General features: G+C 38.9%; 1 protein-coding gene across 5 annotated transcripts in view; it reads right to left on the bottom strand.

The window, feature by feature from the left end:
• Positions 1-23,651, bottom strand: part of LOC135112817 (monomeric sarcosine oxidase-like) — a 261,886-nt gene that overhangs the window by 127,226 nt on the left and 111,009 nt on the right. For all 5 annotated transcript variants that reach the window (XR_010274565.1, XM_064027651.1, XM_064027650.1 and 2 more), the window contains 2 exons: positions 7,848-7,983; positions 7,560-7,743 (listed from right to left, as the gene is read on the bottom strand). Coding sequence is in view for 4 of the 5 variants with exons in the window: in XM_064027651.1 (XP_063883721.1) it covers positions 7,560-7,743; positions 7,848-7,983 (320 nt within the window). In the remaining variant the exon portion in view is untranslated. The remainder of the gene's footprint in view (positions 1-7,559; positions 7,744-7,847; positions 7,984-23,651) is intronic.

Below are 23,651 nucleotides of genomic sequence, written 5' to 3'. Positions count from 1 at the left end.
ATTTATAATAGTTTCCTTAGATCCTTGAATCAGTAACATTAAAGTATTCCTATATTTTCTAATGTACTCTCATGAGTAATTGGCCATTTAGCATAAAGTCTCTGAAGTCTGTTGTGTTCTTTAATTGATTTCTTAACAACTTGAGTTATTTTTATTTTTTTTTTTTTTTAATGCATGAGGGTCACTGGCCGAGAGAAACAAAACCAGAGGAAAAAAAAAATCCCATATAGGCACCAGTCCCAAAAGAGATGTCAAGAGAATCATAAAGAGTTTAAGTCATAGGAAGGAGGAAATACAAAAACAGGCAGGGAGTTCCAGAGTTTACCAGAGAAAGGGATGAATGATTAAGAATACTGGTTAACTCTTGCATTAGAGAAATGGACAGAATAGGGATGAAAGAAAGAAGAAAGTCTTCTGCAGCGAAGCTGCAGGAGGAGGGCAGGCATGCAGGTAGTAAGATCAGATGAGTAGTTAGCATGAATATAGTGGTAGAAGATATCAAGAGATGCAACACTGCAATGATGAAAAAGAGGCTGAAGAAAGTCAGTTAGAGGAGAGGAATTGATAAAACAGAAAGCTTTTGATTGCACTTTGTCTAAAATAGCAGTACAAGTAGAACTCCCCCATACATGTGAAGCATACTCCATACATGTAAAGAATTAGCAGCTGGTGGGGGATAATGAGAAAAACTGGCAGAGATGGCTCAAAAAGTCAAACTTCATAAAAGCTGTTTTAGCTAGAGATGAGGTGTGAAGTTTCCAGTTTAAATTATAAATAAAGGACAGATAAGGATGTTTAGTGTAGAAGAGGGGGACAGTTGAGTGTTATTGAAGAAGCGGGTATAGTTGTCTGGAAGGTTGTGTTGAGTTGATAGATGGAGGAATTGGGTTTTTGAGGCATTGAACAATACTAAGTTTGCTCTGTCCCAATCAGAAACTTTAGAAAGATCAGAAGTCAGGTGTTCTGTGGCCTTCCTGCATGAATTGTTTACTTCCTGAAGGGTTGGACGTCTAGGAAAAGACGTGAAAAAGTGCAATGTGGTACCATCAGTGTAGGAATGGATAGGACAAGAAGTTTGGTTTAGATCATTGATGAATAATAGGAAGAGAGTGGGTGACAGGACAGAACCCTGAGGAACACCACCATTAATAGATTTAGGAGAACAGTGACTGTCTACCACAGCAGCAATAGAATGATCAGAAAGGAAACTAGAGATGAAGTTACAGAGAGAAGGATACAAGCCGTAGGAGGGTAGTTTGGAAATCAAAGCTTTGTGCCAGACTCTATCAAAAGCTTTTGATATGTGTAAGGTAACAGCAAAAGTTTCAGCAAAACCTCTAAAAGAGGATGACCAAGACTCAGTAAGGAAAGCCAGATCACCAGTAGAGTGATCTTGACAGAATCCATACTGGTAATCAGATAGAAGATTGTGAGGTGATAGATGTTTAAGAATCTTCCTCTCGAGGATAGATTAAAAATCTTTTAGAAAGGCAGGAAATTAAAGCAATAGGATGGTAGTTTGATGAATTAGAATGGTCACCCTCTTTAGGAACAGGCTAAATTTAGGCAGACTTCCAGTAAGAAGGAAAGGTACATGTTGATAGACAGATCTGAAAGAGTTTGACTAGGCAAGGTGCAAGCACAGAGGCACAGTTCTGGAGAACAATAGGAGCAACCAAAATCAGGTCCATAAACCTTCTGAGGGTTTAGGCTAGTGAGGGCATGAAAAACATCATTGTGAAGAATTTTAATAGGTAGCATGAAGTAGTCAGAGGGTGGAAGAGAGGGAGAAACAAGCCCTGAATCATCCAAGGTAGAGTTTTTAGCAAAGGTTTGAGCAAAGAGTTCAGCTTTAGAAACACATGAGGTAGCAGTGGTACCATCAGGTTGAAATAAAGGAGGGAAAGATGAAGAAGCAAAATTATTGATGCTTTTGGTTAGGTGCCAAAAGTCACAAGGAGGGTTAGATCTTGAAAGATTTTGACACTTTATTAATGAAGAAGTTTTTGGCTACTTGGAGAACAGACTTGGCAGGGTTCTGGGCAGAAATATAAAGCGCATGAGATTCAGGTGCTGGAAGGCTCAAGTACCTTTTGTGGACCACCTCTCTATCATGTATAGCATGAGATCAGGATGTGTTAAACGGAAGTTTGGAAGGTTTAAGACAAGAAAAAGAGTGAGGAATGTCTGTTATGTGCTGAGCAGACAGAGATAGTAATTTCTGTAGTCATTTCAAGGAAAATCAGCATAATACCTCCTCAGCTCCTCTAATTAGCAGAGGCAAAATGCCAGAGGGACCTCTGCTTAGGGGATCCTGAGGAAGAATTGGAATGATAGGACAAGATACAAAGATATGAGACTGTGATTCAAGGAGCCCAAATGAAAAGATGATAAGGTGACAGCATAAACAGAAGGATTAGAGGTTAGAAGATCAAGAATGTTGAGCGTATCGCCAAGACAGTCAGGAATATGAATAGGGTGTTGCACCAGTATTCTAGGTCATAGAGTTGAAGAGTAATTCACCATGATGGTCAGTGAAGGGAGAGGAATGCCAAAGCTGAACATGGTCAGAATGTGCTCCACTTTGGAAGTTAAGTAGTCTTAGAGGAGTTAGGTGAGAAGTGTACAGCACAGATAAATTTTGTTTGAAAGTGACTCTGCAGTCATAGCCAGATGGTGGAAAATTTGAAAGATTCAAGAGCATGGGGACAAGAGCAAGTTAAGTTGCTGTGTACATAAACACAACATCCAGCTTTGGATCGAAAATGAGGATAGAGAAAGTAGGAGGGAACAGAAAAGGGGTTAAGTCAGTTGCTTCAGACACCTGTATTTCAGTGAGGAAAAGATGATGAGGTTTAATAGAGGAGAGGTGGTGTTCTACAGATTGAAAATTAGATCTAAGACTGTGAATGCTGCAGAAGTTAATGAAGAATAAATTCAGGGGATTGTCAAGAAATTTAGGGTTGATACCAGAAAAGTCTGACCTGGGGACATTTGTGGTCCCCTCCCCAGATGGGAACTCTGAGGCTTGTCAATATACTTTTCTTTAATTCTATATTCTTATATTGGAAAATGCTTATTATACAAGTGAAGAAAATTCTTCATAAAACTTCTGAGACTTTCGTTGACCATAAACCTCACATTAATTATGTGTGTCCCACTTGAAGGTCTTTGAGAAAATTATCCATGTTGTGGGAATTTTTTTAGACCTTCACTCACCCCTATGCTCTCCCAGCTAACACACTAACACAGAAAGCCTGTGTAGGTATAATTATAAATAGCCAATAACTTAGCTGTAATACATGTGACTAGCAGGGAGTGGTGGCAACTGGCAAGTTGATGTCACTGGACATTCCATGCCTGTGGCTGGCTATGTTTTCATGGCAAAGACAGACTATTTGCTGCTGTGCAGGTTTCAAGGATTCTAAGTTCTTAGCAACTTAGGGAAATTTACAAGTGAGGACTATAAAGGAGTGGAGAACTGAACTTGTGGGCAGTTGACTGGCAACTGTTCCCAACTACAGGGGTTAAGCAGGGAGTTTGGTTCATAAGAATTTTGCCTTCTGCTCACATCTATATCCCAATTTATTTATAATAATAACTAATACTTAGTTTGTACTATATTAACCTTAATTACCTTTCAATATAATTTTACAATTTATATACAAATCACAACATAAACCAAAAATGCTTGGATAATATGCATGATGCGCAGAAATTTCTGTACTCTTCATTTATTAATTTTTTTAGAACCTTTAATTTTGATACACTTAGAGCTTGCAGATGGAACAAAAAAAGAAGCTAAATATTGGGAAATGGTCACTTACTGAAATATGAATTGTACCACTTACATGGTCCAAACATGGTCTATAAGTATTCCTGATTTTTTTTTTTTTTTTTTTTTTTTTTGTAACTCAGATCAGTTTGGTTATGACAGGATAGAACATGTAAAGAGTACAAAAGATCTGTGAAATTATGAATGTGATCACTGTTTGCAAGTAGACTATATTAAACCACCAATCAAATAGCATAATAATTTAGCTCTTGAAATAATTTAAATAATTTCTTTTAAAGACAAAACAAAATCTCAATACTTACATTGGATGAACCGTATATGGTTCCAGTTATAAAATTGTGTGGCCATGTAACTCTTAAAAATAAGGATTCAATGCATGGTCATTGTAAAGTGAGATTTGGCATTACTGAAGTTTCATATGAATTGCTGACATAAGTTGCCACAGCAAAGGTGGCAAGCTCACCATGAAACAAGTGGCCAAAAGGCAGAGGCAAGTTTGCTGCTCAAGCTACCAGGAGTACATTCGCTCTTTACATCAGCTGGAGCAAGTCCCACTGTATGTCTCCACTCCCACTGCAGGTTGGTTTGTAAACAAAGGAACAGGAGGTTTGTACAGTACCTTTTGATGTTACTGTCTTGCCCTGCACAGTTTAATTAATGTATTAACTGGATTTATGAATTGCTACGATACAAAAGATGTAAACTGCTAAGGCAGGCTATCATGCTTCTTAATTTGGAGTGGCAATGGTAATGATGGCTACAATCAGAGCCCAACTTCTTAATCCAACTGGTTTAATGCAAAGCATATAATGGTGAGTTTTGTTGCCTTTCTCAAATGATTATTATAAATTAATTATAAAATGCTTGGTTGCCCTCTGTGCAGCATTCCACACCCCACACTGGTCTATGAGCTAAGGCTATGACCTGATACTGCCTAGACCTGACCTGGCCTTGTAGGCAAGAAACCTCAGTCCTGTCTGCCCTGCCTCAGTGGGCAGACATGCTCCTGGCAGTTCTGTTTATCTTTGTATTTTATTTAATTTTACTTTTTTTATTCACCAAGCAGAGTGAAGGAGTTCTAATTTTGTTACCACACATCTCTACAACTCACAGCTCCACCTGGCCCCTGGAGGGTAGAATGTTGATTTGGCCAGGAACCCCTTTTGGTGTCCATTGCATATAAAAATTGCAATTTCAGTCTCAGAAACACCTCTGAGTCAGCAACTTTTGCTGGCATATCTTTCTTATTTTATGACATTTCTTCATCAGACCCATTGTTTTGCTGTATTTTGCATATTTCAACTCAATGAACATGCAAAATGTGTGAATTATATGCCATAACTCACTTTATGTATGGAATAGCCAGTCTGGTTGATACCATCAGACTCAGCAGTGTCTGTAGAATCAAGATGCATGATAAAAAAACTTGACAAAAAAAAAAAAAAATAAAAAATATATATATATATATATATATATATATATATATATATATATATATATATATATATATATATATATATATATATATATATATATATATATATATATATATATATATTATGATAAGTTGAACTGTGAAGATGTTAAAAAAATTTTATAACATGCTTTACTTATGCTCTCTATTTTCAACAGTTTATCATTGAATGCTGAAATATATTATTACATTAAGTAGGAAACACTCTCTTGAACATGATAGTATGATCAGAATACAGATAAAGCTCCACATATTGAAAACACAGAGTCATTTATAGCAACATGTCACTCACTGCAACCATCATGGCAGTGCAACATTTGCCATGGCTTGTGCAGGTGGGCTCCATATGACCAGGTCTGCAATGTGTCTAAAAATTAGAATCCCAGTTGCTTGGAGAAGGTCCTTTAAGTTGCTCCACAGCTTAAAGCACCTATTACCTGGTAATTAATATGCTGCAGTCTTAAATATCGCATTTCCCTTCATGCTTGGGAAGGCATGAACTACTACAAACACCTACGAACAACCCCAACCAGTACATAAAATGGTGGAAGTGGTGAGATGGAGGTTAGCAACGTCACATATTTCCCCGTGACTGTCATCCTCCAGCCATATGCCCTGCCTACTTAGCCAACCTCTTTGGCCTTCATTGTATGCCTTGAGCTGCTTCTGTGCTAATGCTACTACTTCAACTGCTTTGCTGTGCTCCCATCTGTTTCTATGCAACTTTGGACTTCTCAGCTCTCACATCCTGCAACCAAAGTCCACAGAAAACTTTTTTTGGACTTTGCTAGAAAAAAGTTTCTGATCTTTACATCCATGTTACTGCACTGACTGCTTTAATGCTGCCATTCGCATCTGCTTCTGTGAGACTTTGGACTTCTCAGCCATCAGTCTTTGTATCTGCATGACTTCTGGGCTTTTTGGTCAAGCTTTTCTCCTGCAAGCCTGCCCTCATCAACCTGTACTGTTCTGTCATGGCAGGTGCTGCTCATCAGTGCCATTACTCTGGCTGCCTGCTTTTTCTGCTGTTGTTTCCTGATCAGGCTTCTTTCCTGCCTGCCTGTGTACCCTGCAAGCCAGTATCACAATCTTCCCTGCTGCCCCTGCTGCCTACAGCTATGGAGTACAATTTGGTGTGCATTATTAGTGTATTGCCAGTGCAATGTTATTTTTGCAATCTGTATGGCATGGCAAAGCCATTCCTCTTTGTTTAATGCCTCTAGTGATGTTGTAGTGTTTTTTCCTGGCCTATAATCAGCTGTTCTGACATCACAGCTAGTGTAAGCCTTGTGATTAGCCAGTATGTGCTCACTGTTCTGATGCCATGGCTGTGTGGGCCTTTTGAGTGACCAGTGCATACCTGCTGTTCTGACATCATTGCTGTGTGAGCTTTGCAATTGGCTAGTGCATATATCACGTGTTTTTCTGCCTCAGTGATTGGTTTAGGCACAGTATCCTTTCACACCAAATGTAAGTGTTCCCTGCTCAACTCCTCAGTGGCTGAATGTTGTGCTATGAGGTCACTGTTTTGTGCTATTGCCTTGTGTCTTACACAGATAAATACAAATTTACACATTTATATACCTTTTTCACTTTCTTTTTATTATTACTTTGTGTCTTTTGTTCAGTCAGTATACACACACACACACACACACACACACACACACACACACACACAAATTAATTAATTTTTTCCATGTGATATAACTTGCATGTCACCTGATGTGCTTGCATTACCCCATATTATTTTTTTTTACACATGAGGGCATGCCTAAAAAGGTAGCTAAGTTGTAGTGGCTTGCTTGCCCTCTGCATGGCATTCCCCACTCCACACCAGTCTGTGACCTGAGGCTATGACCTGATCCAGCAATCTGGACCAAAAGCCTCACTCCAGTCTGCCCTGCCTTGGTGGATGGACATGCTCCTGACAGCTCTGTTTATCTTTGTACTGTTTTTTTTTTTCTTTTTTATTATTAATATACTGCAATCTTATACATCACATTTCCCTTCATCCTTGGGAAGCCATGGACAACCAGAAGCAACTATAAAGAACCCTAACCAGTACAAGGTTAATTAGTAAGCTTATGGTCTACCTTTTTATCTTTTTACCAGAAATAATAAGAAGCTATCATTTCACCTTAAAAAAAAAAAAAAATGAGAAAACAAAAAAAAAGGCTCAAAGGATTTCTGGTCAGAAATCACAGACCTGTACTAAAGAAAGGTATCATAATCCCTTCAGTAGCTATGATATATAATACTCTTCCACAACAACAGGAGTAAGAAACCAACCATTTTTCCTCATAGCAGATGGATGCACCCTCAGGCATATTAAGGAAAGGAAAGATGTTCTTCCAGGTGTGCGAGATGTCCTGCCCCTCCAAATCCAACTGGCGGCTCACCTCAATATTTTCCTCATGCTTCTTCTTGTCCTTGTATATATGAATACAGCCTGTTTTTGTGCATATCTTAATTCCTGGAAATGAAACCAATGTAAGGCAAAGATTTTTTTTTTTTTCTTCTTTCTTGTTTCCCTGGACCAGTGATCTTACATAAAAAAAAGTCTACAGTAAGACTTACCTGTCAACTCTTCCAAGTTAGCAAGCCTTTCAATACTCCTAGAAGAAACCACCTGCCAGGTATGAAGAGGGCTGATGCGGTAGTATACTCTACCCTCATCATGCCAACACCCAAAGATTTCTACCTCTTGACGGTTCTGTCAGGAAATATGCAAGCATAAGAACACATTTTATGCTGCAAATAAGCAGAATGATTGTAGATTATAAATAAGCAGATACAGCCACTCCTCTGCACCTGTGGTTCTGTGTTACATGATTATAAAGATCTCCAGGTAATCCACATGATAACAACTGTAAATCTTAAGAGAATGACCGATTTCCTCAAGCACTTTTGTGGCCAACCAAATTCATTGCAGCTGTTCATCTCACACATTTTCCACTCTTACAGTAATCACATCAGAGTCTGCATCTCTTGAAACTGCAATGAAGAATTAAAACATGTTGCTGTAAGTGCTTGTGCTCCACACTGAACTAAATATACATTGCCAGTGTTGAATGCATCTGCACCATCACCACACCACTACTTGTTGCTATCCACCATGGCACTGACAACCTGCCACAATTAACTCATGCCTCTCATATTGCAGCAGTTATAATCATTAAGCCCAGCTGAGTCTTCACGGTTTGTGTGGCTGAATAGTGTAAGAAGATATCATCACTAGATATTACAAATTCCTTCTTTACAATGATATGGTGTTGTTATCCAATATTGGTCACCCTGTCAAATACATTATGGGAACTTTTTTTTTTTATTTCTAAGTGCCTTCTCTAATTCACTACTGTTTTACATACTGTAAATATAGATCTAATAATTATTTTTTCTATCCCATAATGTATGAGGCACTTGATGTTAGAATGGCGAATCCAGCAAAATGAGGTTTTGAGTTATTAGCACTTGAAATATTATCTCAAAATGAATTTCTTTACTGTTCTGACGGTGAATCCAACAAAATGTTGTTTCCAGGTATTTTAGTTTCAATATTTGCTCATTTTTAACATCTTGGTAACAGAATTCCATGAATATATTTGTTTTTCTAATCAATATATGAAGATTGTGAAAGCATGTATTACTGATAAATTGTTACTTTGTTCATGTGTATAATGCAGGGTTGGAAAAAAAGTTTTTTTAATAACACAACTCACTAGATTCTATTTATTGTTTGTTTTCAGTTTTACTTTTTTTTTCTGGGGATTTATTTATTGTTTTGTTTATTCCTCATATTTATAGGTAAATCTGTTTAAATAAGCAATTAAAAAGCAATCTAAACTGAAACAAAGGTTTGAAGTGTTATCTGAAGGATAGACACTTGTTTAGATCATGTTGATACAGGTTGGTACAGTTGAACAAAGCCTCTGTTAACTTGTACTGTACAGGAAATTCACAGGTCAGGCTCGACTATTTTTACATTTTTTTATGTATAATATTTGCTGGTACATTAGGCCCACTTTTTTTCTAAAAAAAAAAAAAAAAAATCCAATAATCATCATCCATCTAATGCAGCTGTGTTACAGATCCCTAGGCCTGTAAGCCTAGGCCTATAAGTGTGGAGTTGAAGCAGTAGTACACTAAGCACAAATATTGTTACTAATAATATTATTACTAATAATAAAATTGTCCCTTATCTCTGACAGATAAGGGGGAGAGGAGGTGATAAAGAGGAAAGTTAGAGACAAAATGAAAGAGAATCAGAGAGGAAAGGAAAAAGAGAAGGAACATAACTGAGAAAGGAGAGTATATAGGGCAAGGAAGTGGAGGAACGGTGAAGGAAAAGGATGAGAGGATGGGGAAAAGGTAAAAGAATAAATATAAGCAGCAAGGGCGAGGAGTGAATGAAGAATTAGAGGGAGAGAGGAACTATTGAGGAATAAATATTCTCTTTCCCTGTCCTCCACTCATTTTCATTTTCCTCCATCTATTTCCTTCACATTTATGCTCCTTGCATCCATTTCCATTCTCAATTGGTCTCATTCAACTTAGCCATTCTCAGGATTGCTCTCTCTCTCTCTCTCTCTCTCTCTCTCTCTCTCTCTCTCTCTCTCTCTCTCTCTCTCTCTCTCACACACATACACACATGAATGAAGAAGAGAGAAGTAAACTGAAAGAGTTGAGAGTACTGGCCCAGTCAAAAAACAAGGAGAGAACACAGGAACAAGCAAGGAGATTCATTTGGAAAGTTGTGGACATGAAAAAGAGGAAATGGTGGCACAAAGATGCCGTGGAAGATCACCAAGCAGAAGCTTAAGAATTATGTATACAAATATAGATGGTTTGGTGTCGAGCCTATCAGAACTTGGACTAATGAAAATAACAGAAACCAAATTAAAGAGGAAATAAAGTTGAGATTTGCAAAGGAAAGATATAGCACATGAAGAAGGGACAGAAAAGGAAAGGGAGGAGGAGGAATGATGATATTGGTTAAAGAGGATATTGTTGTTAAGGAAGTGGAATATGGTGGTGGAATGGCGGAAATTTTGAGTGTTGTGATTAAGATCAAAAAGTAAAAAAAAAAAAAAAAGAAAATTATTGTGATGTACATACCACCAAAACTAATGCATGGGAGACCAACAGATATAAAATTATGCAACTAGAAACAAGAAATAGCACAGAGGAAATGATAAGAAAAGTAACAAAGTGCTTTTAGTAGGCTACTTCAACACTAAAGGGATTGACAGGAGGAGATGGAAGTGAAAGAAAATGTCAAGTCATGGAGCGAAGAATTTAGGCATACCATGATGGTGAATGCATTGAGACAGTGGGTAAACGAACCTACAAGATGTTGAGAAGAACCATCACAGTTGGACTTAGTGTTTATGAAAACCCCAGAAGGTAGACCAAGTATACATTGTCTTGTCTGAGTCCAATGGAAAGAAGTTATCATGTGAGAATTCAAATAGTACTACAGGAGGAAACAGTGTTGCACAGGAATGAACAATTTAGAAATGGGAGACAGAACTATGCTAAGGCAAACTTTGCACAGCTTAATAAATTTTATGGAAAAATTAACTGAAAAGAGCTATTCGAAGGTAAAGTAGTAAAAGAAAAATATGAGATATTTTGAGCAAGTATAGATAGGGGGTGCAACAGTTTGTACTGAGCTATAAAATTAAAACTGGGAGGCAAGAATTGTATAATGCCAGGTGTGTAGAAGCAAAAAGAAAAAGGACAGGGTATGGAGGAAAATGATGAGAAAACCAAGCAGAAATATTAGGGAAGAGGAGGAATGTAGAAAGGCAAGGAATGAATATGGTATTATAAGAAGAGAAGAGGAAAGAAATTTTGAGTGACGTGGTAAGAAAATGCAAGGAAGAGCCCAAATTCTTCTACAGATACGTAAGTGAAAAAATGAAACATAGGGATGACATAAACAAGTTAAGAAGAGAAGGAAGAATTTATGAAACTACTGAGATGAGTGAACTAATGAATGAAAGTTTTTGATCTGTGTTTACAAAGGAAACCGATTTTGTGGCACCAAAAGTGGCATCACAGAATGAGGGAATACAAGAGATAGGTACAAGTAAAGAGACAAGGAATCAAGAAACTGTTGGAAGAGCTGGATGTTAGAGAAGTTAAGGGACTAGATCAAGTAAATGGATAGATATTAAAAGAATACAGAGAACAAATAAAGGAACCCATATGGGATACAGTCAACAGGTCATTGAAAGAAGGAAAAGCACCAAGGGAATGGAAAAGAGCTAACATACTTCCATTAAATTACAACCAGTGTCACTAACAAGTATTGTAAGCAAGCTTTGTAAAATAGTAATTAAAGACAGATGGGTGCAATATTTAGAAGATGAAAAGATAATTACAGAAAAGCAATTTGGATTCAGGAAAGGGAGATCCTGTGTCAGAAATCTACTGATCTTTTATACAAGAATAATAGGTGAAGTGCAAGAGAGGGATGGATGGATTTATGCAATATACCTGGATCTCAAGAAAGCATTTGATAAAGTTCCCCACAAAAGTCTTATTGGAAGTTAAAGGATGAAGGAAGACTAAAGGAAGCAACACTGAGATGGATGGATGATTATTTACAAGGGAGAGAAATGAGAACTGTAATCAGAGACACTAATTCAAGTTGGCATGGTGATGAGTGGGGTACCGCAAGGATCTGTGTTGGCACCTATTATGTTTCAAATGTATGCAAAATGATATGACAGAGGATCTAAATAGTAATATAAACCTTTTTGCTGATGATGCAAAAATAATAAAAATAATGAAGGATGAAAATGACTGCAAGGAGTTACAAAAGTATACTAACAAGATATGTGCAATGAGCCAAAGATGGAAACAAAAATTTAATGCCAGAAAATGTCACATGTTGGAAATAGGAAAAAGTAGAGAGAGACCTTTATGGAATTATAAAATGGGAGGAGAAATAATAACAAAAAGTAACAGAGAAAAGATTTGGGAGTAATGATCGAGGACACACTATCACCTGAAAGGCACATACACGGAATATTTGGTTCTACATACAACTTGTTAACAAACATTAGGGTGGCATTTAACTACTTAGATAAAGAAATTATGAAAAAATTAAAACAAGCATGACACAGAATATGTAGCAGTAGTTTGGGCTCCACATAGAAAAAAAAAGATATACAGAAACTGGAAAGGATACAGAAGATAGTGACAAAGATGGTACCAGAATTAAAAGATATAAACTATGAAGAAAAACTTGGAGATGGGATTACCAACACTACAAGAGAGAAGAGAAAGAGGAGACCTGAAAAGTTCACAAATTAGTACACAATAAAGAAAGAATAGACAGAAATGACTTGATACTACAGATGGAATAGGGGAAAGATGGATGAGGGGGAATGGGAAGAAAATGAAGAAGAGTGGATGTTTGAGTGACATCAAGAAATAGAGGTTTCCATATCGAACTATTGAAATCTGGAATGATGTGAAGGAATAGGTGCTTGTGGCAAACAGTGTACACATGTTTAAAGAGAAACTGGATAAATATGGTTGTAAAGACAGGACAGAATTATCTTTGGCTTGTGCCATGTACAATACAACTAGGTAAAAGCACACATGGTTTTAGGTGTGATGGTAGTATTGCACAGCCACAGCATTGCATTACACCAGATGTGAGGACAAAATACACACTCCTAGGGAATTTTGGTAAAACTATTGCTGTTGCCTTAGACATATCAAAAGCTTTTTATAGTCGGGCAAAAAGCTTTGATTTTGAAACTGCCCTCCTACAGCTTCTGTCCTTCTCTCTGTAACTTCATCTTAAGTTTTGTCTCTGACTGTTCTATTACTGCTGTGGTAGATGGTCACTGTTCCATTAAGTCTATTAACAGTGGTCTTCCTCATGGTTCTGTCTTGTCATCTACTTTCTGCCTGTTCTTTATCATTGATCTTCTAAACCAAACTTCTTGTCATATCCACTCCTACACTGATGATACTACCCTGCACTTTTCCATGTCTTTTCATAGACATCCAACCCTTCAGGAAACAAACAGCTCATGCAAGGAAGCCACGGAACGCTTGACTTTTGATCTCTCTAAAAATTCTGATTGAGATAGAGCAAATTTAGTAATGTTCAATGCCTCGAAAACTCAATTCCTCCATCTATCAACTCTACACAACTTTCCAGATATCTATCTCCTCTTCTTTAATGACACTCAACTGTCCCCTTCTACAATGAACATCCTTAGTCTTTCCTTTACTTATAATCTAAACTGGAAATTTCATATCTCATTTCTCGCTAAAGCAGCTTCTATGAAGTTAGGTGTTCTGTGTCATCTCTGACAATTTTTCACATCCCCCAACCCCAGCTGCTAACTCTGTAGGTACAGGGGCCTTATCTCTCCATGTATGGAGTTTGCTTCATGTGTATTAGGGTGAAATTCCAGTCATAGCACTATTTTTGAGAGAGTGGAATCAAAAGCTTTATGTCTGACGAACTCCTTTCCTCCGACTGTATTTAGCCTCTCATTCATCATAATGTTACAACTCTTGTTGTCTTCTGCCTCCTTGTACTGAGATCTCAGTATGGCCTTTGATTAAGTTTTCTTTAATTAGAAATATAAAATTTATTGTTAATTAATTGAGATTGTAATTTGTTTGCATTATAGTATTGCTAAATTGTACTATTTACTTATATTTAACATCTTATGTATTTCGCTTCCCATAATTGCACATGTCATTGTTCGTGTGTGGAGATTGTGACATGGGAGTTGGATGACGTGGCGAATGCGATCTTGCTTCCCCATAGCCGCCTGGGCTGCTTTTCATTTCACTTGGGAAATCTGTGGTTAGGTGGTGGCGTTGTGTGTGTGAGGGTTGTAGGGAACAAGTTCCATGTCCCAGCTGCAGGGAAACTAGTACGTGGGTGTTGGCACAAGGATTACAGTGGCTCAGGTGTGCGGCAGGAATTTTGGATGAGTTTAACAAGTTTGTAAGCCATTTAGTGTAGTTTAACATACCAATTGATTATTCACTTGTTACAGTATGAAGCTTGATTTTGTGTTACCACAGTTGTACTTGTGTAATATGTGAATGGTAGGTTTATAAAGATGTCCTGTTAGTGTTTGTGGCTCTGGATCTGTGAGACATGTTGGTGAGTGATCCACTCCCAGGAATGTTACACAGGGATTCACCTTTGTGTTGATAGTGGAGGCAATGTGTGAGTCGCATATAATGTAGTTGTGTGACAGATGTTGACACTGATTAAGATTCGTATGTATGTTGGGAGTGTTTTGATGGATTACTGAACTGTGTTTGACATGCACTTTATCAACAGGTTGGACCTTATAGTAAAGAGAGTTACTCCCAGTGCTGTCTTATTTACACATTGGTGATACAGTCCAACACAAGACTCTCCATCCTAACCCAAACTACCGCCAAGATGGATGAGCAGCTGGTGAGGACACGGACAATCGTCAAACGCAAGTTCACTCAGAAGGTCAACTTACTGAAGCAGGTACATACCAAGGAAGTTCCTTTGGAAGTATTAAAAGGTATTTATGAGGAAGTGTGTGAACAGTTTACTCAAACAGAGAAAATTAATGACAAGTTGGCTGAGTCTATGGATGTAAAGGAACGAAATTATGATGAACTAATTAATGAACTAGATCTCTATATCACTGAGGATGAAAGATCAAAGAATGCGGTTCATACAATAATAGCTAAAGTCACAAGTGAAGAGAAAATGAGTGTTAAGGAAATACATAAAGTTAGAATGCGACGGTTAGCCCCACCACATTTTGATGGCAAGATTTGTGATTATCCTACCTTCTGTAAAGACTATGAAAGATTAATGAAAACAGGGTATGGAGATGATCCCTATGTATTGTGATCTTGTCTGTCAGGAGAGGCTTTAGAAGTTGTTCACAGAGTGGATGATTCTTTTGATTCCATGATGGTTGGTTACTAGATACGGCAATCCATCAAGGCTAGTTCAATCAGTGTTAAATGACATCAAAACACTAAAAACAATACCTGAGGGCAATCCATGGAAGTTCATGGATATGGTGGACATAGTTGAGAGAGCCTATTTAGATCTTGAAAAACTCAATTTATCTGAAGAGATGAATACTGTCACTATGGTTAGCCATGTCAAAAAACTTCTTCCATCACTACAGAAAAGAGAGTGGGTCAAACTTGTGCAGGCTTTAGAGGATAAAAAGAAGATGTTTCAGGAGTTATTGAAGTATTTGTCAGAAGAGAAACAGGCACTAGAGTATACGAATGATGACATTAGGACGGGTTACCACAGTAGCAAAGTAAAGCACATGTGCACACAATAAACCTAAACAGTGAACCTGACACTGTAATTGCAACTTTAACTAAGCTTAATGATAAACAAGAGAAAATGGAAGAGTGTTTAGTTAACTTATCTAAACAAATCTCCACCTTGACTAGAAACATGCATGGAGCAGGGCCCCAGAGACTAACTGACTGTTGGTACCATGGCACAAACACACATGACATCACTCAATGTATGGTGTTTCAGAGATTTAACAGTAATGACAAAATGGATGCCATGCATAGGATGGGTGCCTGTTTTCTTTGCTTGCGGTTGAGCCACATGGGCTGTCAATTTCCACAAAGGGTTCTGTGTGATGAATGTGGGAAAGGCCACCATCAGCTTCTTCATAATTGTATTAGCAAGGAGCAGGAATACATAAATAGCAACTTATCACCCAGAGATAGGGTGTTGTTAATGATAAGTTCAGTGTATAGAAGCTCAACACCCATAACCACCCTCTGGGACTCTGGTAGCAATACCAGACTCATACCTAACCACAAGGCCAAAACTTTGGGCTTGAAGGGGAGAAGCATCATTTTGGCAGCAATTAAAGTAGGAAATAACTATCACAAGTTTGAAACTCTGCAATATGATGTTCCTCTTCGTGATTATCAAGGTCAAGTTCATATACTTAAAGCTTGTAGAATCTCGGAAATCACCTCAGAGACAGAGGAGGTGGATATGGGTAGTGTGGCAGACCTGCTCAGGGTACAAGTTAAGGACGTTGAACATCCTTATGGCAAAATTGATTTGTTGGTAGGCTCTGATTACTGCAAATTATTACCAACAGTTGTAAAGACCGTAAGCAATATCCAACTAATGCATGGACCATTTGGATACTGTACTAGGGGCTCACATGCCAAGCTAAAGGCTAAAGGTGCCGACACTGCTCATGTTCTTATTAAAATCAATCATATTGCTGCATCTTTCAGAGATTTTGGTGAAACTTTTGCTGTTGCCTTGGATATATCAAAAGCTTTTGATAGAGTCTGGCACAAAACTTTGATTTCCAAACTACCCTCCTACGGCTTCTATCGTTCTCTCTGTAACTTCATCTCAAGTTTCCTTTCTGACCGTTCTATTGCTGCTGTGGTACACGGTCACTATTCTTCTCCTAAATCTATCAACAGTGGTGTTCCTCAGGGTTCTGTCCTGTCATCCACTCACTTATTAATCATTAATGATCTTCTAAACCAAACTTCTTGTCCTATCCACTCCTACGCAGATCATACCACCCTACACTTTTCCATGTCTTTTCATAGACGTCCAACCCTTCAGGAGGTAAACATTTCACACAGGAAAGCCACAGAACGCTTGACTTCTGATCTTTCTAAAATTTCTGATTGGGGCAGAGCAAACTTGGTATTGTTCAATGCCTCAAAAACTCAATTCCTCCATCTATCAACTTGACACAACCTTCCAGACAACTATCCCCTCTTCTTCAATGACACTCAACTGTCTCCTTCTACACTGAACATCCTCGGTCTGTCCTTTACTTATAATCTGAACTGGAAACTTCACATCTCTAGATAAAACAGCTTCTATGAAGTTAGGCATTCTGAGACATCTCTGCCAGTTTTTCTCACCCTCTCCAGCTGCTAACTCTGTACAAGGGCCTTATCCATCCATGTATGGAGTATGCTTCACATGTCTGGGGGGGGTTCCACTCTTACTGCTCTTCTAGACAGGGTGGAATCAAAAGCTTTTCGTCTCATCAACTCCTCTCCTCTAACTGACTATCTTCAGCCTCTCTCACCGCCACAATGTTGCATCTCTAGCTGTCTTCTACCACAATTTTCATGCTAACTGCTCTTCTGATCTTGCTAACTGCATGCCTCCCCTCCTCCCGTGGCCTCACTGCACAAGACTTTCTTCTTTCTCTCACCCCTATTCTGTCCACCTCGCTAATGCAAGAGTTAACCAGTATTCTCAATCATTCATCCCTTTCTCTGGTAAACTCTGGAACTCCCTGCCTGCTTCTGTATTTCCACCTTCCTATGACTTGAATCCCTTCAATAGGGAGGTTTCAAGACACTTATCCATCAATTTTTGACTACTGCTTTGACCCTTTTTATGGGGCTGGCATTTCAGTGAGCATTTTTTTTATTGGATTTTTGTTGCCCTTGGGTAGTGTCCCTCCTACATAAAAAAAAAAAAAAAGAAGAAAACAAGTTGTTGAGTCAAAAAGCAGTGTTACAAAAAGACTTGATGACTTCTTCTCTGTAGAAAATCTGGGGGATATGGTGCATGCCAAAATGCAGAAACTGCAAGTGTGGAAAGTGTCCCCTTGGGAGTGACATATATAGTCTTAAAGAAGAAAGAGAATTGTCCCTAATCACACAAGGATTAACACATAACTCAAAATCAAGTCGATGGACTGCCTCTTATCCATGGATCAAATCGCTGGAAACCTTGCCCAACAACTTACCAGCTTGCTTGGCCAGACTAAAAGCTACAGAGAAGAGATTAGCAAAAACGGGGGGTTGAGTATGCGAAGGCACATGGTAATCAGATCAGCGAAATGGTGAACCAGGGAGTGGCCAGAAAATTGACGAGATGAAATGAAGAACTATCAAGGCGACGTGCATTACCTCCCTCATCACAAAGTGTTAAAGCCAGACTCTAAGTGTACCCCTGTCAGAATAGTATTTAATTCATCTGCTTCATACTTCGGACACATCCTCAATGATTATTATGCTAAAGGGCCTGATATGCTTGGGGATCTCTTTGGCATCTTACTTAGGTTTCGCCAGAAGCCAGTAGCAATTATGGGAGACATTAGTAAGATGTATAATTATGTTCTCATCTCAGAAGTGGACAAGATGACTCACCAATTCTTATGGCAGGATATGAACCCTAACAAGGAACCAGACCATCATTGCTTACAAACAGTAACTTTCAGGGACAGACCCAGCGGAATGATTGCCATGACAGCCCTCCACAAAATCGCAGAGATATTCAAGGATGAACATTCAAAAACAGCCGCCATGATCATCAATAACTCTTACGTGGATGACATTCTTCACTCGTGTGAAAGTACAGTGGAAGCCTTAAAAAATAAGAACTACTGAAGGGATCCTCAAAGTGGGAGAATTCCAGATGAAACAATGGGTAATTTCAGGTACCCAAAATGTAATACAAGATTCAAAAATAATTGACACAGAGATTGAAAAAGTACTAGGAATGATCTGGGAACAAAGAAGGATCAATTCTCTTAACTTTTCGACAAAATGCAATAATATCTGCACTGGCCCTGACCTAACAGTCCAGGATATAGTGCAAGAGATACCCAAACAATTGACTAAAACAATGATCTTGAGTCAAGTAGCATCACTCTATGATCCTCTGGACCTGGCTACACCTTTCACAATATGATGTAAACTCTTGATGAGACAACTCATGACATGGAAACAAGCATGCAGGGTGGGCAAACAACTGGGCTGGGATGAGCCAATTCCTAATGAGATGTATGATTATTGGATTCGTCTATTCCAAGATATGTACGCCTTGGAAGATTTGAAATTCAAGTGATGTATTAAGCCAAAAGTCAAAAGCCAAAGTGTTGGGTTGCCAGCGTGATTGACAACCCAACATTCACCATGTATGCTGACACCAGCAATATCGTATACTCCACTTGTGCGTATGTTCGCTTCCAACTGAAGGACAGTACATTTTCTGCTCAACTGATTGCAGCCAAGAGTCGAATTGCTCCTATTCGACAAATAATTGTTCCAAAACTAGAGCTCTGTGCAGCAGTATTGTCTGCTAGGTATGGAGGGTAACAGAGAAAGAAACAACTTTTGTGTTTGATAGGTTATTGCATCTAACAGACTCAATGATCGTATGATCACATATACAAAATGAATCTCATGGATTCGGGGCTTTTGTTGGAACAAGGATTGCTGAGATACAGGCACTCACTGACACTAACGAATGGTGGTGGGTGATGACAATGCTGTGGACTACACCACGCACCCACAGCATCCCTTAAATATAGGACCAGAGTCAGTATGGCAAAGGTGTCCCAAATATTTGAGTTTTCCTATTGATAAATAGCCAATTGACCAGCCCTGCATAAAAGAGCTACCAGACAGGAATAGTGTATCACTACAGTGCAACATCAACTTCAGACAGACTGGAACACCCATGATGGACATTGGAATACTTAGCTCTTACAAAAGAATGATAGAGACCACTTATCCATTTCTAAGAGGAGAACATTTCAAGGAACACTGCATGCACTAACCTTGGAGAATTTGAAAGATGCAGGAAGTTATTGGGTAAAGATGATTCAAAGTGAATTTAGAGAAGATTGGAATGAAAGATTCAGAAGATTAGGATCCCGTAAAGACAAAGATGGTATCATTGTAGTAGGGAAAAGAATTAGTAACTGGTAAAAGGACAACTGGAATCAAAGCAAGTTTATATTACTCTCACCATACCATCAATTCACCAAACTCTACATCACTCACTTGCACAACATTGACCATGAGGGTGTAGACCTTACCCTAGCTAAACTTCAAAGCAAGTTTTGGGTGCCTAGAGCATGGAAAGTAATTAAATCAGTAAAGGGAAAATGTATTATATGTAGGAGAATAGACAAAGTTGTGATAGGGCAGCAAATGGGGCAGATGCCAGAGCAGAGACTTAAACCTTCACCTGATTTTTCAACACCTCATTAGACTTATTCAACCCAATCAGGATAAGAGACACTGGGAGACGGAGAACTAGAGCTAAGGTATATGGAGTAATATTCACATGTCTAGCTAGTCGTGAAGTCCACAATGATCTGATGGAAGGGTATGATACACAGAGCTTTTTAAGCACGTTTTGCCGGTTTGTGTCAATACAGGGATACCCTCATACCATTCACTTGGACTTGGGAACACAATTAATGGCTGCCAGTAAGGAAATCAAGGACATGACTGAAAAATGGAGCATCAATCAGATACATGAATTTGGACTACAACAGGGTATGACATGGTCATTCAACAAATCTGGAAATGCACCCTGGCAAAACAATGCATATGAGTCTCTGATTAAATATGTGAAGCAGTTACTTGTAATAATGGTAGGCGAAAATGTACTAAGCTTCAGAGAATTGCAAACCGTTTTGTTTGAGGTATCTAATACACTGAATGAACGACCCATTAGACCAAAACCGGGCTATGACATCTCTTTGGGTGCTTATCTGTGTCCCAATGATTTGCTGCTCGGTTGTGCAAGCAACAGGATACCAAGTGGGCTTATGGTGGATACAGCTGACACAAAAAAGCGTTTCAATCTCTTACAAAGCATTGTGACCTCGTTTTGGAGGCAATGGATGAGAGACTACTTCCCAACATTAACTATTAAGCAGAAATGGCATACCGCATGTAGAAACTTGTGGGAGGGAGATATCGTTTTGGTACAAGATTTGATTAGAGAAAACTAGAAATTAGCACAACTTGATAGAGCTAAACCAAGTAGAGACGGTAAAGTGCGAGATGTGGTGCTAAGGTATAAAATCTCAAAGCCTGGTTCTATGTTTGAGAGGAAGATGGACAAGTTGATCAACAGATTGGTCCACCAACTCATGTTGCTCCTCTCCATCGAGGAGCAACAAGTGACTATGTTTATATTTGGGGCAGAAGTATACTGAGAAGATCTCAGTATGGCCTTTGATTAAGTTTTCTTTGATTAGAAATATAAAATTTATTGTTAATCAATTGAGATTGCAATTTGTTTGCATTATGGTATTTCTAAATTGTACTATTTACTTATATTTAACGCCTTATGTATTTCGCTTCCCGTAATTATGCATGTCATTGTTCATGTGTGAAGATTGTGACGTGCGAGTTGGATGACGTGGCGAATGCGATCTTGCTTCCCCTGTAGCTGACTGGGCTGTCTTTCATTTCACTTGGGAAATCTGTGTGGGGAGGTGGTGGTGTTGTGTGTGTGTGTAGGTTGTAGGGAACTGGCTCCATGTCCCAGCTGCAGGGAAACTACAGTAAAATCCCTCTCATCCGGCATTCAAGTATCCGGCAGCTTCAAGTATCCGGCACATTTTTCCCCGAGCCTTAAAATCAATAAAAAATCCATGTGTACTCATAAAATCGATTAAAATTCCCGCGCGAGGCATACTTTGTCCCCTCGCCACCAGAGCGCACTGCTTTGCGCCACCCACAGCCTACTGCACTGTGTTTAATCAGTGACTCAGTCCCGCATTTGCACTGTTTATCGCCTGACGCCTTCATCATGCCTAAAGTTGTAGAAAAGAGGAAGCGTGTTGTGCTTACACTTAAGCAGCTGATCAGATCAGCTGCTGATTAAGATCAGCTGATCTTTGTTATGGTAAGATGCGTGAGTGTAGGGTGGTGATTGTGGACATAATTTCACTTCTATTCAAGTATCCGGCAATATTCAAGTATCCGGCATGTCGTTGGTCCCATCGATGCCGGATAAGAGGGATTTTACTGTAGTACGTGGGTGTTGGCACAAGGATTATAGTGGTTCAGGTGTACGGCAGGAATTTTGGGTGAGTTTAAGAGTTTGTGAGCCATTTAGTGTAGTTTAACATACCAATTGATTATTCACTTGTTACAGTATGAAGCTTGACTTTGTGTTACCACAATTGTACTTGTGTGATATGTGAGTGGTAGGTTTATAAAGATGTCCTGTTACAGTGTTTGTGGCACTGAATCTGTGAGACATGTTGGTGTGTGATCCACTCCCAGGAATGGTACGCAGGGATTCACCTTTGGGTTGATAGTGGAGGCACTGTGTGTCACATATAATGTAGTTGTGTGACAAATGTTGACATTGATTAAGATTCATAAACATTGTGATTATAGCGCATTGAATAGATGTATGTTGGGAATGTTTTGATGGGTTACCAAACTGTGTTTGACATGCACTTTATCAACAGGTTGGACCTTATAGTAAAGACAGTTACTCCTGGTGCTGTCTTATTTATACATTGGTGATACACTCCTCCTGCAGCCCAGCTGTACAAGACTTTCGTCTTTCATCCCTATTCTGTCCACTTCTCTAATGCAAGAGTTAACCAGTATTCTCAATCATTCATTACCTTTTTTGTTAAACTAACTCCCTGTCTGCTTCTGTATTTCCTCTTTCCTGTGGCTTGAACTCTTTCAAGAGGGAGGTTTCAAGACACTTATTTCCTATCATTCTTTTTTTTTTACTTCCTATCATTTTTTTTATCTGACATCTGTATGGGAACTGGCATTAAGTGGGTATTTCTTTTTATATTTATTTATTTATTTTTTGTCCTTGGCCAGTGGCCTTACATAAAACACATGCACACATACACACACACACATACGCACAATACAATTTTTTTTTTTATAAATTTATGATGAAACAAAACAATTTTTTCTACAAAACATCCTTGTAAAACAGGGGTGTATCTTATGCAGAAGTGAGTCTCATATGCCAGCAAATACAGTAAATGTACATATATAGACCTTATTTTATCAATATGATATAAAACTTAATTTTATCTCATCAAATCACCCTCTGCTACATGGAGCGTTTCACATGAGATATCGCTGCCGCGCTTGAGCCGTCAATTGCTGGAACGTTCTCAAGCTGATAAGACATCGTCCTACATCGTGGTTTCAGTGGCAATTTTACCGGCTAAGGCAAATGTCACACAGGTACATTGCCCTTTACTCAGGTTGGATCTATGGTATGGGTTGGGCCTGCCGTAGGACATTGGTATGGGATAGGCCTGCCAATTTGCCAAATTTGTTAAAATTTATGGGCTTATACAGGCTTACAGCTTGTTTGGTGTAGGTCAGCAGTCATGTCTGGCTCAGAGGACTGCACTGCCCTTCCACCTGAGGGCTCCTGCTATGGCACCAGCAGGAGGAGTACCAACAGATCTTCACAGGATGGAGTGAGGACAAATTCTCGTGTTAGTAGTGGTAGTTCCAGTGAATCCCCAGCGAGGCAGGGGAGGCAGCATGCGGGTCATGGGTGCTGCCATGTTGTAAACAAACCACCTCAGCGCTTGGTGCAAGCTGGGCTCCAAG

This window comes from Scylla paramamosain, chromosome 24 (genome assembly GCF_035594125.1).
Source record: "Scylla paramamosain isolate STU-SP2022 chromosome 24, ASM3559412v1, whole genome shotgun sequence".
NCBI classification, from domain to species: domain Eukaryota; kingdom Metazoa; phylum Arthropoda; class Malacostraca; order Decapoda; family Portunidae; genus Scylla; species Scylla paramamosain.
The sequence above is the reverse complement of the archived record's forward strand: the minus strand, read 5'-3'. Positions and strand labels throughout refer to the sequence as shown.